This window comes from Vigna radiata, chromosome 4 (genome assembly GCF_000741045.1).
Source record: "Vigna radiata var. radiata cultivar VC1973A chromosome 4, Vradiata_ver6, whole genome shotgun sequence".
In the NCBI taxonomy this organism is placed as follows: Eukaryota; Viridiplantae; Streptophyta; class Magnoliopsida; order Fabales; family Fabaceae; genus Vigna; species Vigna radiata.
Window position 1 is genome coordinate 8,510,701 of NC_028354.1, and position 13,405 is coordinate 8,524,105.

The 13,405-nt window shown below is 32.6% G+C and overlaps 2 protein-coding genes across 4 annotated transcripts; one reads left to right on the forward strand and one right to left on the reverse strand.

Annotated features, from left to right (window-relative positions):
- Nucleotides 1-202: 202 nt before the first annotated feature.
- Nucleotides 203-2,097, forward strand: LOC106759024 (xyloglucan endotransglucosylase/hydrolase protein 2). 2 transcript variants are annotated; one of them, XM_014642038.1, is made up of 5 exons: nucleotides 209-262; nucleotides 333-496; nucleotides 1,052-1,152; nucleotides 1,403-1,608; nucleotides 1,681-2,097. In XM_014642038.1, the coding sequence occupies exons 1-5, from the start codon at nucleotides 237-239 to the stop codon at nucleotides 2,051-2,053; spliced, it is 870 nt and encodes a 289-aa protein (XP_014497524.1). In that variant the 5' UTR covers nucleotides 209-236; the 3' UTR covers nucleotides 2,054-2,097. The 2 variants fall into 2 exon arrangements, with proteins under 2 accessions (XP_022635239.1, XP_014497524.1); XM_022779518.1 differs by lacking the exon at nucleotides 1,052-1,152 and having other exon boundaries at nucleotides 203-262.
- Nucleotides 2,098-2,635: 538 nt separating this feature from the next.
- Nucleotides 2,636-13,094, reverse strand: LOC106758317 (endoribonuclease Dicer homolog 2). Of its 2 annotated transcripts, none has more exons than XM_022779763.1 (23): nucleotides 12,991-13,094; nucleotides 12,545-12,651; nucleotides 12,238-12,415; nucleotides 11,975-12,088; nucleotides 10,830-10,964; nucleotides 10,213-10,297; nucleotides 10,064-10,128; nucleotides 9,450-9,590; nucleotides 9,169-9,297; nucleotides 8,950-9,070; nucleotides 8,742-8,841; nucleotides 7,650-7,845; nucleotides 7,400-7,560; nucleotides 7,020-7,238; nucleotides 6,658-6,872; nucleotides 6,236-6,507; nucleotides 5,731-6,137; nucleotides 5,546-5,649; nucleotides 4,913-5,106; nucleotides 4,461-4,670; nucleotides 3,974-4,381; nucleotides 3,477-3,755; nucleotides 2,636-3,235 (listed from the first exon to the last, which is right to left on the reverse strand). In XM_022779763.1, the coding sequence occupies exons 1-23, from the start codon at nucleotides 13,054-13,056 to the stop codon at nucleotides 2,888-2,890; spliced, it is 4,254 nt and encodes a 1,417-aa protein (XP_022635484.1). In that variant the 5' UTR covers nucleotides 13,057-13,094; the 3' UTR covers nucleotides 2,636-2,887. The 2 variants fall into 2 exon arrangements, with proteins under 2 accessions (XP_022635484.1, XP_022635483.1); XM_022779762.1 differs by having other exon boundaries at nucleotides 4,883-5,106.
- Between the last annotated feature and the right edge of the window lie 311 nt (nucleotides 13,095-13,405).

Consider the following 13,405-nt stretch of genomic DNA (forward strand, 5'->3'; position numbering starts at 1 on the left):
AGGCATAAGAGTAACGTGAAAATAGACCAAGTTGAAGGAATAAATAGGACATTCACAAGCTTATGAGCCACAACTTGTGTTCTGCTTTAATGAACGTATCTGTCACTTTACACTTTCACTTCTTCCTCACCCAAAGTGTTTCCTTGACATGGAAATGTAGTTAAGATTCATTAAAACCATTGCTATAAATTACAACCAAAATCACAACAAACTTCACATGTACTTTGTTTCACACAATGCTTCATTTGCACAAACAACAAAAGTAAGTGCATTTTGTCTTCTAATTATGTTCGCTTTTATGCTAATTTATTAACTGTTAAACTCTTGTGCAGCTTCTCTTTTGTCCTTCTTCTGTTTGTGGCACTGGCCATAGTATATGGCAGAAAAACTGCTGATGTTAGTTTCCAACAGAACTACAAGGTTGTATGGGGAAACCGCCATGTCTTCTTTCTACAACATGGCAGAGAAGTTCAACTCTCAATTGATAAAACTTCAGGTTTCTATAACTTTATGCATGTAAAACTCTTATACGTTTCTTTTAACTCTGCAAAACCTAATATATATGCTATTTCGCTACACAATATTTTCATGGAAAAAGTTTTTTTAACAAGACAATTTTTTGACAACGCATACGTGATAATTTGTAATTCATCAGTTTCAAATATTTTTTTAAAATAAATTTAAACAGACTAATAAAATAGTGATACAGTCCTGTTGTCAAAATGTTATTAAAAAAGAATTGTTAAAATATCATTATCTATTTTCATTTTAGTATTGGTCATTTTGTAAATATTTATTGATTATTATGTATTATGTCATCTGAGAGAGTCTTGCTTAGACAACCTACCTTCTTATATATATATATATATATATATATATATGTTTGTGTTTGATTATTTTTTCTATGACTAAAAAATTTCAAATATTATTCAAGTAGCATATCATTTTGTGTCTTATCAGCAAACACATATGCATGTATAGTAGCTTATACTAAATATGAAAAAGAGTGATAAAGTTTAATTCTGAAATTTACTACTGTTTTAATATATAGGGGCTGGCTTCAGATCAAAATTGGACTATGCTTCTGGGTTCTTTCAAATGAGAATAAAGATACCCAACAAGGACTCCAGAGGAGTTGTCACAGCCTTTTATGTGTGAATTAATTGATTTACCTTTTCCATTTTGAGTTCTTTTTATAAACACATATAATTACATAATTAAGTTAAGAGTTAAATATGTATAGTTCTTAAACTTTAATACAAGATTAGAATTTATTTTTGTTTCAAATTTTTGAAATTCAAACTTAAAAAATTAATGGATATAATAGTCTTAATTCAATAATTTTATTTTTTTTCAAACTTTAGGCTAATTCTTTTTAATATATTTGTGTGTTATATGGTAGCTTACTTCAAGGGTGTATAAACGTATGGGAGAAAAACATGATGAGATCGACTTTGAATTCTTGGGAAACAATGGAGAGCCTCATATGTTGCAAACCAATATTTTTGCAAATGATGAAGGTGGTAGAGAGCAAAGGCATAGTCTCTGGTTTGATCCCACAATCGATTTTCATTCATATGGAGTTCTTTGGAACCAACATCAAATAGTGTAAGCTAATTTTACCATTGTTGAATTCCTATAATATTTGTTTAATATTTGTTTTTGGTTGAATATTTTTAGGTTTTACGTGGATGAAATACCAATTAGGGTTTTTAAGAACAACTCGAAGGTTGGAGTGAGTTATCCATGGCAGGAAATGCACGTTACAGGTAGCATATGGAATGGTGAACCTTGGGCATCTAATGGGAAGAGAATTGACTGGAAGCAAGCACCCTTCACTGCTCACTTTCAAGGTTTCAATATTCATGCCTGCAAAACCCCAAACACCAACAATTTTTTCTGCTATTCTCCTTATTTATGGTGGAATGATCACAAACATTGCCAATTAAACCCTCTCCAACAAAAGGCATACCAATATGTCACAAAGAAACATCTCGTCTATGACTACTGTTCTGATAGAGCCCAATTTCATAAAGAATGTCAAATTAATTAGCTAATTAATTCATCATATATATTGTTAATATACGTCAAAAACAAAAGATGTTTATCATCACTATTTATTTGTCTTTATTATGTAGTGGACTTTTGCTTAATTCATGAAAAATTAAAGATTTAAACATTTTTTGGGAATAAAACTAATTAACTTTTGTAAATAATTAGTTAAAACATCATTCCAGTAATTTCTATGGCAAATTGAACCAGAACTATAAAATATTAGATGTATTTTAAACTATCGAAGAGGACATTAATTCTTAAAAGGTGAAACCAAGCTTCGAAAGTAATTGAATGAAGTAGACTTTGAAAGCGGAAATTTTTTTTTATATGTTACTATATCATAATTTATGATTGACATTTAATTTTTAAGCTTTTATAATATAAGCTATAATATGCTTATATATTTATAGAAATTATAATCTTGTAAATTATTAGTATTTTATTTTTTAATTAATGATAAAAAAATTAGCAAACCAACCGAGTTAAGTTACAGCATCTCTTCGGAAAAGACAAACATAATTACTAACAGTAAACTTTTAAAAACAAGTTACAGAACAACACATAAACAGCTTGGACTGAGTTGAATTTTAAACTGTTTTTATTTTATATGAATAAAATTTACAGTGAGAATTCGTGTACAGAGGAATATTATATTATAGTATAGCCCTTGAAAAACTAATGAAAGATCAACACCACTTACGCTCGTTTGATACAGTTTTTCTTAAAGGAAAAGTGAAAATAAAGGTGTCAAACGAGTGTAAGAGGTGTCAATTTTTTCCATATCAACCTAAAATGATCGGTTAATCCGTCAAAACTTGTGTACCAAATCCTATTATAACTGTTCTTCCTTCAAGGAATTCAAAATTTCCTTGTAGACTATCTTCTTGGCTGTGTCCTTAAGAGCATGACCGAGATATTCATAGTGATGAATGATTCCATCAGCTTCAACCTCCATTATATAAGTGGTCACGCCATCTTTTCGCTTCACATCCTTTTGTAGAATATTATAATTTCTTTTTTGTATCAATTCTTGCAACTCTCTGATGGGGTGGAGCTTCAATGTATCTGGTGTGACAAGAGGTTCCAAAAGTGGCCTTATGCTTTCCCACACTACCTCTTTATTGTATCCTGAATCAACTAGAATCGCTCCAGCCAAAGACTCTATAATGTCTCCAAGCACCTATCAAACAATAAGAAACTACATTATGTACTTTGCAATGGTTAACACATTGAAATGAGTCACAAATACCAAAAGAACTAATGATCCTGGGGAAGGCTATAAAGCAAGATGATGTTTGCAAGATACTGTAACATTGAAGAAGCATAATATTTTCATCAAATATACCAACAATGTTTAGTTCTCTAGTGTAGTAATTAATTCTTCTTCAAATGAGTCTATCAAGTAAGTTTTAACAACTAACCTTAGGAAGTGATATCTCTGACTCGTACCCAAAAGTTGAGGATGAAGACAACTTATCAAAACTGTTTAGTGATATAGAAATATGCTTATGAAGTTCTTGTGAGGTATGGAGTACATGTTTGTGCAAACCATGCTTAATGGCAGACCATGCATAACAATCGTTATTCACAGAAGCTGATCTCATGTCAGTTAACTGCCCAGGTGACATGCCAGGATATTTTTTGTACAAGTGCCAAGTAATCAGATAATCCAATACTGAATCTCCAAGAAATTCTAGTCTCTGCAGAGCAAGGAGTAGATCATTTACAAATAAAGAAAATGGAACAAAGTAATAAGAATATGAATTAAAAATGATTGATCATGAACAATGTGTTTCATTACTATTTATCAGATCCTACCAAAAGATAGGCTAGTAAATATGGGGTTGGAGAAAGTTCATTCTTATATAATGAATTTGTGCTACTGGTTCCAATGATGAATAGCAAGCTAAGAAAATACCTGATAACATCTACGAACTTCAGGCAACACGTAAGAACCATGGGTCAGAGCTTCCACTAAAAGAGAACTGTCATGGAATGAGTAATTCAGTTGTGATTCTAAATGGCTGACATTAATCAGTTTCTCCGGTAGAATGTCAAAGTGCCTCTCGTAGGGTACTTTATTAAAATTCACTTTAATACCAACCCAATCCATGAACAACAATGCAGCCTTCTCACCACCAGTGCTTAGGAAGGCACCAATTAGTGCCTCAACTACATCTGCGATAAGCTTTCGTTTTAATTTTCTTTTCCCAGAAATATAAATTTGTTTCCCTTTGATAATCAACTCTTCTATTTTAAAACTCCCAGATTTATCACCGGGAATTATCCAGGAATGAGGATCAAATGGTTCATTTCGTATGAAACCCTGCAAATAAAACTAATTCAGAATTCTAATTCATAAATGGAACAACAATATCAAAGAGAAATAAAGCGAGAGAGAATACCGGAAGGCCTGAACTGCAGCCTAACTTGCAGAGTGCAGCGTTAGAAATCATCTTTGCCCTTCTAACACTTAGCAGACCTTCATGGTCACTTTCATAGGTTTCATAAAGTTTCTTACTCGCAGCATATTTTAGAAAAGAATCTCCAAGAGTCTCTAGAGATTCGTAATGGAAAGATTCATTGCATCTTTTAGAAGTTATTGCCTCTAACACCTGCAATGCCAATCACAGACATCTTTCGGTATAAGTAATTTTAAAATATTTGACAACTGCATGAAATAAAAATAATAATAGTAATAATATGAATCCATACTATGAAAGAACACTAAGACAAATTAACCAAAAGATGCTTATGTAGATCATTTCACACAACTTCTTGTATATGTGTAAAGTATACAAAAAAACTTGAAAGCTAATTTGTTTACCAGATTGTAACAGTGAGCAATTGTACACACCTTCACTATTTGAGTTTCATTCTGCGCGCAATGATCCAAATGCATCTTTTTTAAGTTGAAAGCTGCAAGCAATGATTCAATCCGATGCATGATTGATGGAATAAATGAGAAGGTATAAATGATACTATCTTTTATTGGAGACATGATTATAGAACACAGTTCAGGAGGTAATTCAACAAAGGCCTTGCTTGCTTCTGCAATGAAAAACATGAAGTAAGGATTTAGTTTGGGTCGCATATTCTTTGTGTTTAAAGATTAACACTAAACATTTCCGCAACTTTTCTTCACATGAATGAATATTCAGGTCTCATGACATTGATAACTAAGTTATTGTTAATGGCAGTTACTACCGAAGCGGATGCAAAGTTTTATTCATATTAGCATTGGGTTTCAGAAATAAGCAAGCCAAAACAGAGATAGCAAGTAAGAAGCTTAAAGTTTTGTGCCACACCCAAACAAGTAGAGGCTATTTTCATAGTTTTAATCCAAAGAAACTGTTCAGAAGAAATTAGCATACAAACAAGCCTGATTCCTTTCAATTAAAATCAGAGGGCATGTAATGCCAGGTATACATTCACAAAGTAGAGATCAAGGAACAGAATAAAATTAACAAATTGAAAAATCAGATCAAACCTCGTTCTTTACTCTGTTTGAGTCCATCACAATAATTTTTAGCCTGAAAATTGTGTCTTGCTTTAAGCAGCTGCTGATGTTCAAATTGCAATGATATACCGTGACTGAAAATTGGAAACAAAAATAATGATACACTCTAGTCGAAAAGTAACCTGAAAATAAACATAATTAAAAAAATTACTTACTGTTGTTCATAATAATTTTTGTATGTTGTGAATCCACCGACCCTTAGTTCCAAAGGCGAGTTTCCATCTAATTCCATTACACCGGTGGTGATATAGAAATAATTCTTACCACTAGCATGGGAAGTGCAAACCAATGCATTCTGTAGTTTACAAGTGCACACTAGACCACTTTTTGTCCTAATGTGGGGTTGATGATACGTGCACGTAACTTTAGATGCATTTACAGAATTGATAGCTAACCAATTAACAAGTGATTTCTCCCCTTTCCCAATAGCTGGAAGCAAAAGATAGTCAATACCAACATCATCTTGCAGATAGCTTTTGTCCAAACCAATTGGCAACTCGTTCATATCATGATGTATGAGAATTCTAAGCAACGTGACCTGGAAATTTTTACACAAAAGAACCTGGAAAACAAAAATAAACAAACAATAAATAATCAAACTCTTTGCTAACCCACTTGCAAATTAGTTGGATAGAATTAAAGGATAACTCAATAGTATACCTCATCTTGCGAAAGATTAATGGTTCCTTTGTATTTTAACTTTACAGACACACTACCTCTGTCAAAACCCATATCAAATTGGGAGCACACAATTTCTGGATCCAGCTCAATTCTCATAGCAAGAAAAATATCTTCCACAAAGATATCATAGCTAAAATTTTGACTGAGTTGCATCAAATAACAGTGGTATATTGTGTGACTGTTAGTTGACACACAACTTACCAATCCAAATGGGACGTAAGTTGGTTGGATATCATCATAAGGTTCATTCCCTGAAAGAATTCGATTGATGAGGAAATCATCCAAAGATTTATGTGAAGTCGATCAAAGAATTATATGGACAAACAGTTTATGTTCAAAAACAATATTTATAAAGAAAAACACTAATAGTACGAGAAATTAATAAAAGGCATGTAAGTTACCAAATTCTTCAACCTCTGCTGCCTTAATGACAATATCAGGAACAAGATTATCATTCAGAGCTCCTATCTTGTGAAGTTGTTTGCAAGCTTCAAGGCATGCAATATTCTTTAAGAGTTTTTTGTCACCAACTACACGAATAGGCTGTAGAGGACAGCTCTTTGGAAGACACAACGTTCCAGTTTCTTTGTCCCACCTTGGAGTCGGTTTAAAGTATCTGAGAGAGTAATCTAATGGTATAAATGAAAAAGAACAAGATAAAACAAAGACAAAAACAGAATGATGCAAGAAGAAAGTATATCTTAAGTTCATTAAAATGAAGGAAGAAAAGCCAGATAATGTGGGAAGCAATGAACTAACTAACCCATCTGCAGGGAGGCGTGAGCAGTACAAGTATACCAAACTGATGCTAGAACTAAGATTTGCAACGGCTCCAGTGCTTGCAACATGATAAGCTTCCTTATCAAAGTCATCACCTTCAAAAGGGTCACATGGAAGGGAAGAATGTCTCAAGGACTCCTTCCTCATAATATCCACACTAGCAAGGTATTTCTCAAGTCGAGAACGTGTAGCTGAATCCCCTCTGTAATTTAGAGTAAAATAAAGGATGGTTTTGGAAAAAGTTAACCAGTAAAGTATAATTTGCCACTATATTTTTGCCTCTTGCTGCTTAATAATTTGTACTTAACTAAACCAAGCATCAGAGTAATAAAGGTACTTGGGGAGTAATGTAAAATTAAATACCTCTCAACCATTAATATGTAGTCTGAATTTTTCATTCTAGCACGGCCTCGGGACTGTATGAAACTGCACACTGTAGGAGATGGATCAAATCTAATAACTACATTGCAACTTTGAACATCTATACCCTCTTCAAGAATTGATGTTGCAACAATGATGTTGACCTGCATATTAAATTTTATACTTTATACTGATAAGATCAATCATTTGGTTATTACAATACAGTGGAATGTTAAACCCTAAAGCAACATACCAATCCCATTCGAAATTCTTCCACAATTTCATTCTGTTTATTCCTTGACTGATTTTTCAATCTAAAGTTGTGTCCAGCAATGAATTTAGTCTTCCAGTTATTGTACTTTGGAAGCAAGGTATTGAATAAATCTTCAAGTACAACGGCGGTAATGATCCTTTCAACAAAAATTATGCATCTCATGTCTCTCAAAACCCTGCAATTTTAGCAAAAGTAGTAGATCCATCAAATAGATTTAATATAATCATCATAATAACATTAGAATGATCACTACGTATAATCAAACAACCATTGCCTTATTCCACCAGGACTACATGCAATCAGCCAATCAAAAAAGTATGTAGATAACTAGTTAGAATAAATTATCAACACTCATCCCAATCTTAATCTAAGAATGACAGGCTTATATTCTAGAAAACAGAGCCAGCGTATTTGAGATTAAAAATCAAAGTGATCACAAACTCTACCTGATGTCACAACATTTTAGAACTTATCATTGTTCCAAAATCAGTAGTAAGTGATAAATTTTCTTATACTTTTTACAGTTGAATGTGTACTTCATTAAAATTTGAATTTAAAATATGGATTCAAGTAGATTTAGCAACCTAAGATCAAAATCAGATTATTGAAATCCAATATAATTTCATCCTCCTTTTTCTAAAATATTTATGCAATTAAGAACAAAATCAAATCATTCAAAACATACCTTTTCCTTAAATATATTCTATAATCAGGGTGGTTCCCAAACCTTTGACAAGTAGCATTAAATGAAAAATAAGTATTGTAAAACAGTCATCATCAGTAATAGCACAATTATTAGTAGGAAAGAAATGATTAAAAGAAACTTAGTTACAGTTGCATTAGGTTCAGTTGCCCTATCTATACGGTTGATGCATAAACCAGTACAGATTGAATTTATTTGTAGAATACATTATCTTTTCTTAGGCACCTTCTCACCTCATAAGAAACTTACACAGTCTAATAAGGAGGAGAGTCCAGAGGCACGTTCATAATAATGGCAACACGTTACATGATTTCAGAACCACAATGGAAACAATAAGAAAGGAACATATTCAATATTCTAACTATAACCTGTAATCAAGTATAGAGTCTATAAGACAGCAAACTTTGGAGGTCAACAGCCCCATCTCCAAATCGAATTTAATATTGTCACCAATAGACCACTTAGCATCTGAGTAAGAAAAAAACATAGTGTGAAAATTAACTAATGCTAGAAATGCAAGCAAAAGATTTATATTTAAGATTTCACAATTTCTCTCAGTGGCTGTAGAATCATTACCACATTGCAAGTAACTTTTTAGTGTGTCTATACACGCCAAAATAAAGTTTTTAGCAACTTTATCCCCAGAGGGTCCCCATGAAAACGAATCAAATTCACTAGAAGATAAAGAATCAGCAGCCTACCACAAAAAAAAAAAAAAAAAAACAACAGTTAGCATTTATGAAACCTTAAAGAGAGATGAGAGACAGAAAGTTTCTGCAGGAAATAGGCTTGAACCTTCAAAGCCAACCAAACACCAAGCTCGCCCAGACTAAATATCAAAGCATCAAACATCTTTGTTATTCTTTTTTGTGCAGACTCAGCAGCTGATCTAGTGAAATCTGAACTTTCTAGAGTGAGTTCATGCTGAGAAACAGAAAATCCATTGTTAATAACCTCTGACAAAAAAACAAATAACTTATAAAGTAGCACTAGACATAATTGAAACTGTGACAGTAACTAAATACAGGATGATGAAAGTATATTTCAAAAATTGATATATCTTTAAATGTACTTACCTGATCTTTTAACATCTTGAGCTTAGACGCTATTTCTTCAAATAATACAAATTGAATTCCATTCTCATCGTAAAATTTCAATTTTGGTGTTGACGTTGGTATGAACTCAGTGATGACAGCTTCACTTGCACATGTATATACCTTCATTTCAAAATATTTGTAAAGCATATAATACATAGCAAGACCAAAGGGTTTGCACATCGACACAAACAACTACTAATCACATTAGAATAAATCATTTTAACTACATTGTCCCATTTCTTTAAATAAATAAAGAAAAAAAAAGTTCTGGCATAGCTATAGGTTTCACTACCTCTAAGCATGTTAACACACAACTGGATCCTAAAACTAAGAACCTAAATACTAAAAATAACAATAAAGTACCAAAAAACATAACCCGTAAGGTAACAACTTTAATCCCTTTCATGCATATTTCTTGCCATAAAAGTGCCAATTGGGGCCTTACGAGTAGTCTCTATATTTCTTCAACGTTTATCCAATTATACCAAGAAGATATAGGACAAGACCCATACAACATGATATCATGAGTAGAAAGAACAAAACAAAAAAAAAAAAAAAAAAAAACCATACAAAAGAGGAAGAGTAAAAACTACCTTCGAATGCATTAGAGTCATTAGTTTCCGAATATTCTCTGACAAGGATGATTCAGATTTTCCAACTGGATTAAACAAAAGGGGAATTATCATTAGAGAAAAACAAAAACCTAGAAATTGAAGGAGCCATAAACTTTTGACTTGTATACCTTTCGTCTTAATTGGGGATGCAGTCATACCAAAAATTCGAGGGAGGTCAGAGCTACCAGAATGTAACTGATGATGATAAAACTCCTGTATGAAATCAAATCATAAAAAAAGTAGCAAACTAATTCCAGAGCAAAAACAAAAACTAGAAGATGTAGATGCATACAAGATTGTAATTGACTAATTGTCTTCAAACAATTAATTACAAATCTTACAGAACCAAAATAATTGAAAAAGCAAGATACTACTGAGCCAAAGTCACCGATTCTAATTATAATCTCGTGTTGCATAGTTTGGGGTCCAGATCAATTACACACAGTATAAGATATACAGCAATTTATATTCATGGAAAATATTTTAGTGTCACAAATCAGCCACACTTCACCCAATACTTTTATGGGTTCAAGTTTCCCCTCGGTCCCCAGTCCACAGATCCTTCACACTCATTGTATCACCCAATAAAAAAAGAATCTTTAAGGTCAGTTGCATATGATGGTTGGAGGTACAACACGTTAATGAAGAAGTCACTACTCAAATATATTATTATACAAAAAATTAGTAAGACGTTCAAAGACACAGCCCAGTTGAGACAAAATCATGGAGAAAATATCAAACTTACAGTCATGATGCGGGCATAAGGGTGTCTACCCCTAGCATGATGGCATTCATCCATTATCAAAACCTTAATCATATTCAGTTTGAGGAAGCTGTGCCTCAAACAGTTGAGCAATATTACAGGAGTCATGATAAGCACCTACACATTCAAAAGCATTATTGATATCCATGCAGAAAAAACTAATAATCGGAAGCATCATAATAAAAGTAACAATTGACAAAGGTGTGTCATATTCAAGCAATTGAACAACAGAAAAAAGGAAAACAATTGTCCTCGTTTCCATTAAATTTAATAATAAAGATAGAATGCAAAAATAACATTATACTATAAGATTTAACCCAGTACAAAGGTCACAAATAAGACGAAATTATAAAAAGAGTTTGTGTCAGATGGCAATCGGTAAAGTAGATGAAGAAAATGGAGTATCTCAGTGCTGTCCTCAGAACGTATTGTAATTTCAGAAGCTAAAAACACCACATACCCAAACGGAGGGCGTTGTGTAGAAAAATCACATAACTTTTATCAAAAAATTGCTTCAAATATATCATATAGTAATTATAAAGTATCGATGTAAACCAAAGGTTTAGCAAAAAAAATATTGATTAAGAGTTATGTAATCTTTATTTCAGAAAAATGAAAACAATAAATTAATACTTAAATAGGCATGCATCGAATGTATTAGTGACAACTACTGAACAACCAAATATTCAGAAGTGCTCCTTCAAATCCTTTCCGTTTAACAATTCAAGCTTGTATGACCTTTAAATTTTCACTGGAAATGATGAAAGAAAAAGTATGACACAAATAATTAATAGCAAATCCTTGAGTTGTGTGATTTATATCAATGATACAATATAAGATAAATTCATCCATGTATCGTAAGTTTCATAGTAATTTAAAATCCATCTTATAATACAATCGGTAGGTAGTTTAAGTGCATCGAATCATAAGATTCAAATCATGAATCGTAAGATTCAAATCTAACAACTACGGAAATAAACATTCAGCCACCTTTTTAAATGGGGAAAATAGGAATATATCACACATCGCACAAACAGATGGGTTAAGATTAAGCAAAGCAGATCGGTAAAAAGAGAAAGGAATCTTTCGGTTTTGATAGAATGCAAAAAAAAAAAAAAAAAAAAGACCTCGTGTTTATCCATTTCTTGTTTCCATGTCGCTGCATCCCAGAAGTCAACTCCCTTTTCTCCCCAATACACACCCACTTTCAAATCGGTATGCATTTTCACAGCTTCAGCTTGCTAAATTACGAGTGAACAGCAACAAGTTAGAACATAATGAAAAGAAAAAAGCACAGTGAAAGTACTGATCCATTACATAGCTTCTCAAACAGCACAATATAATGAATCTCGACTTTGCAAAAGGCATCATAAGATAGAGAGTGCCATACTTGAGAGACCAACACAACTTGGGGAACCAAGAACACTGCAATGAAAGGAGAAGGCTTTCGAAAGTGATGCGCATAGCTGCGAAGAAGCATGATTGCTATCAAAGTTTTGCCAGAACCAGTCTCCAAGTACACAATGGTATTCTCTCGGATAGCTTTGTCCAATGCTTCAAGTTGATAACTACAGGAAATAAAAAAAAAAAATCAAAAATCAGTGAGAAAGAGATCGTAATCATAAGAACACATTCAACAATGCATGCACTCAAAAACCCTTGAAGTTTTAACAATAACATGTGCACATTGAACTCACCTTCGGGCCAATGGAAGAACATCACGTGTAATCTTCTGCTGCTTGGTATGAGGGTGTATAGCCATTGAGAGTGCACCTTCCATAGCTTTTTTGTCTCTTTGATCAGCCTGCATTCAAAATCCAACGAAAGAAAAATACCCCATTACAAAAATGATCCCTTTCCTTATCATGGAAGACGAAAACAGTAAAACAAACTCAAACCCAGAACTCGCAGACGCAAATCGAATAAAGGGTAGTGCAAAAGGTTCAAGCTTTACCATCTGATAAATGAGAATGAGTAATGTAGAGTGTGTTGTATTTAACAGATTTCAGAAACAAATAATATAGTAAACACATGAAGCGAGTCAAGGGAATCGACATTTTGTTATCAAAAGTATAGTGAAAAGACACAGTCACTCTAGTAATTAGCACGAGAGAGAAAAGTAACAGGGAATTTGAATGAATACCGATTCTGTGTCTTCTCTTTTTCGTTTCTCTCGGCCATGCACTGAGAGAGAGAGCATCGATTCCATGACTGAATATGAAAAGGTGAAGCCGTAAGAAAATTTTGGCTTGGAGGAAGAAAGAAGAATGTGAAGAGAACGGACAAGACTTCGATATTTATAGAGAAAAAATTAGAACAACAAAGAAAAACATCATTTTATTTTATTTAGGACCATGATATGTGAACATTTTTTTTACAACTTCTTTTATACTTATTTTATAAGGTAACACGTCTCATCACTTTATTGTTTTATTTGAATTTACATTTAAAAAATATATTTAAAAGAGATAATTATAAACTGTCACGTATACATTGTTAAAAAATTGTTAAAAAAATATCGCTAAAAAAAGTTTTTCTTCTTTTTTATAACTTTTTTT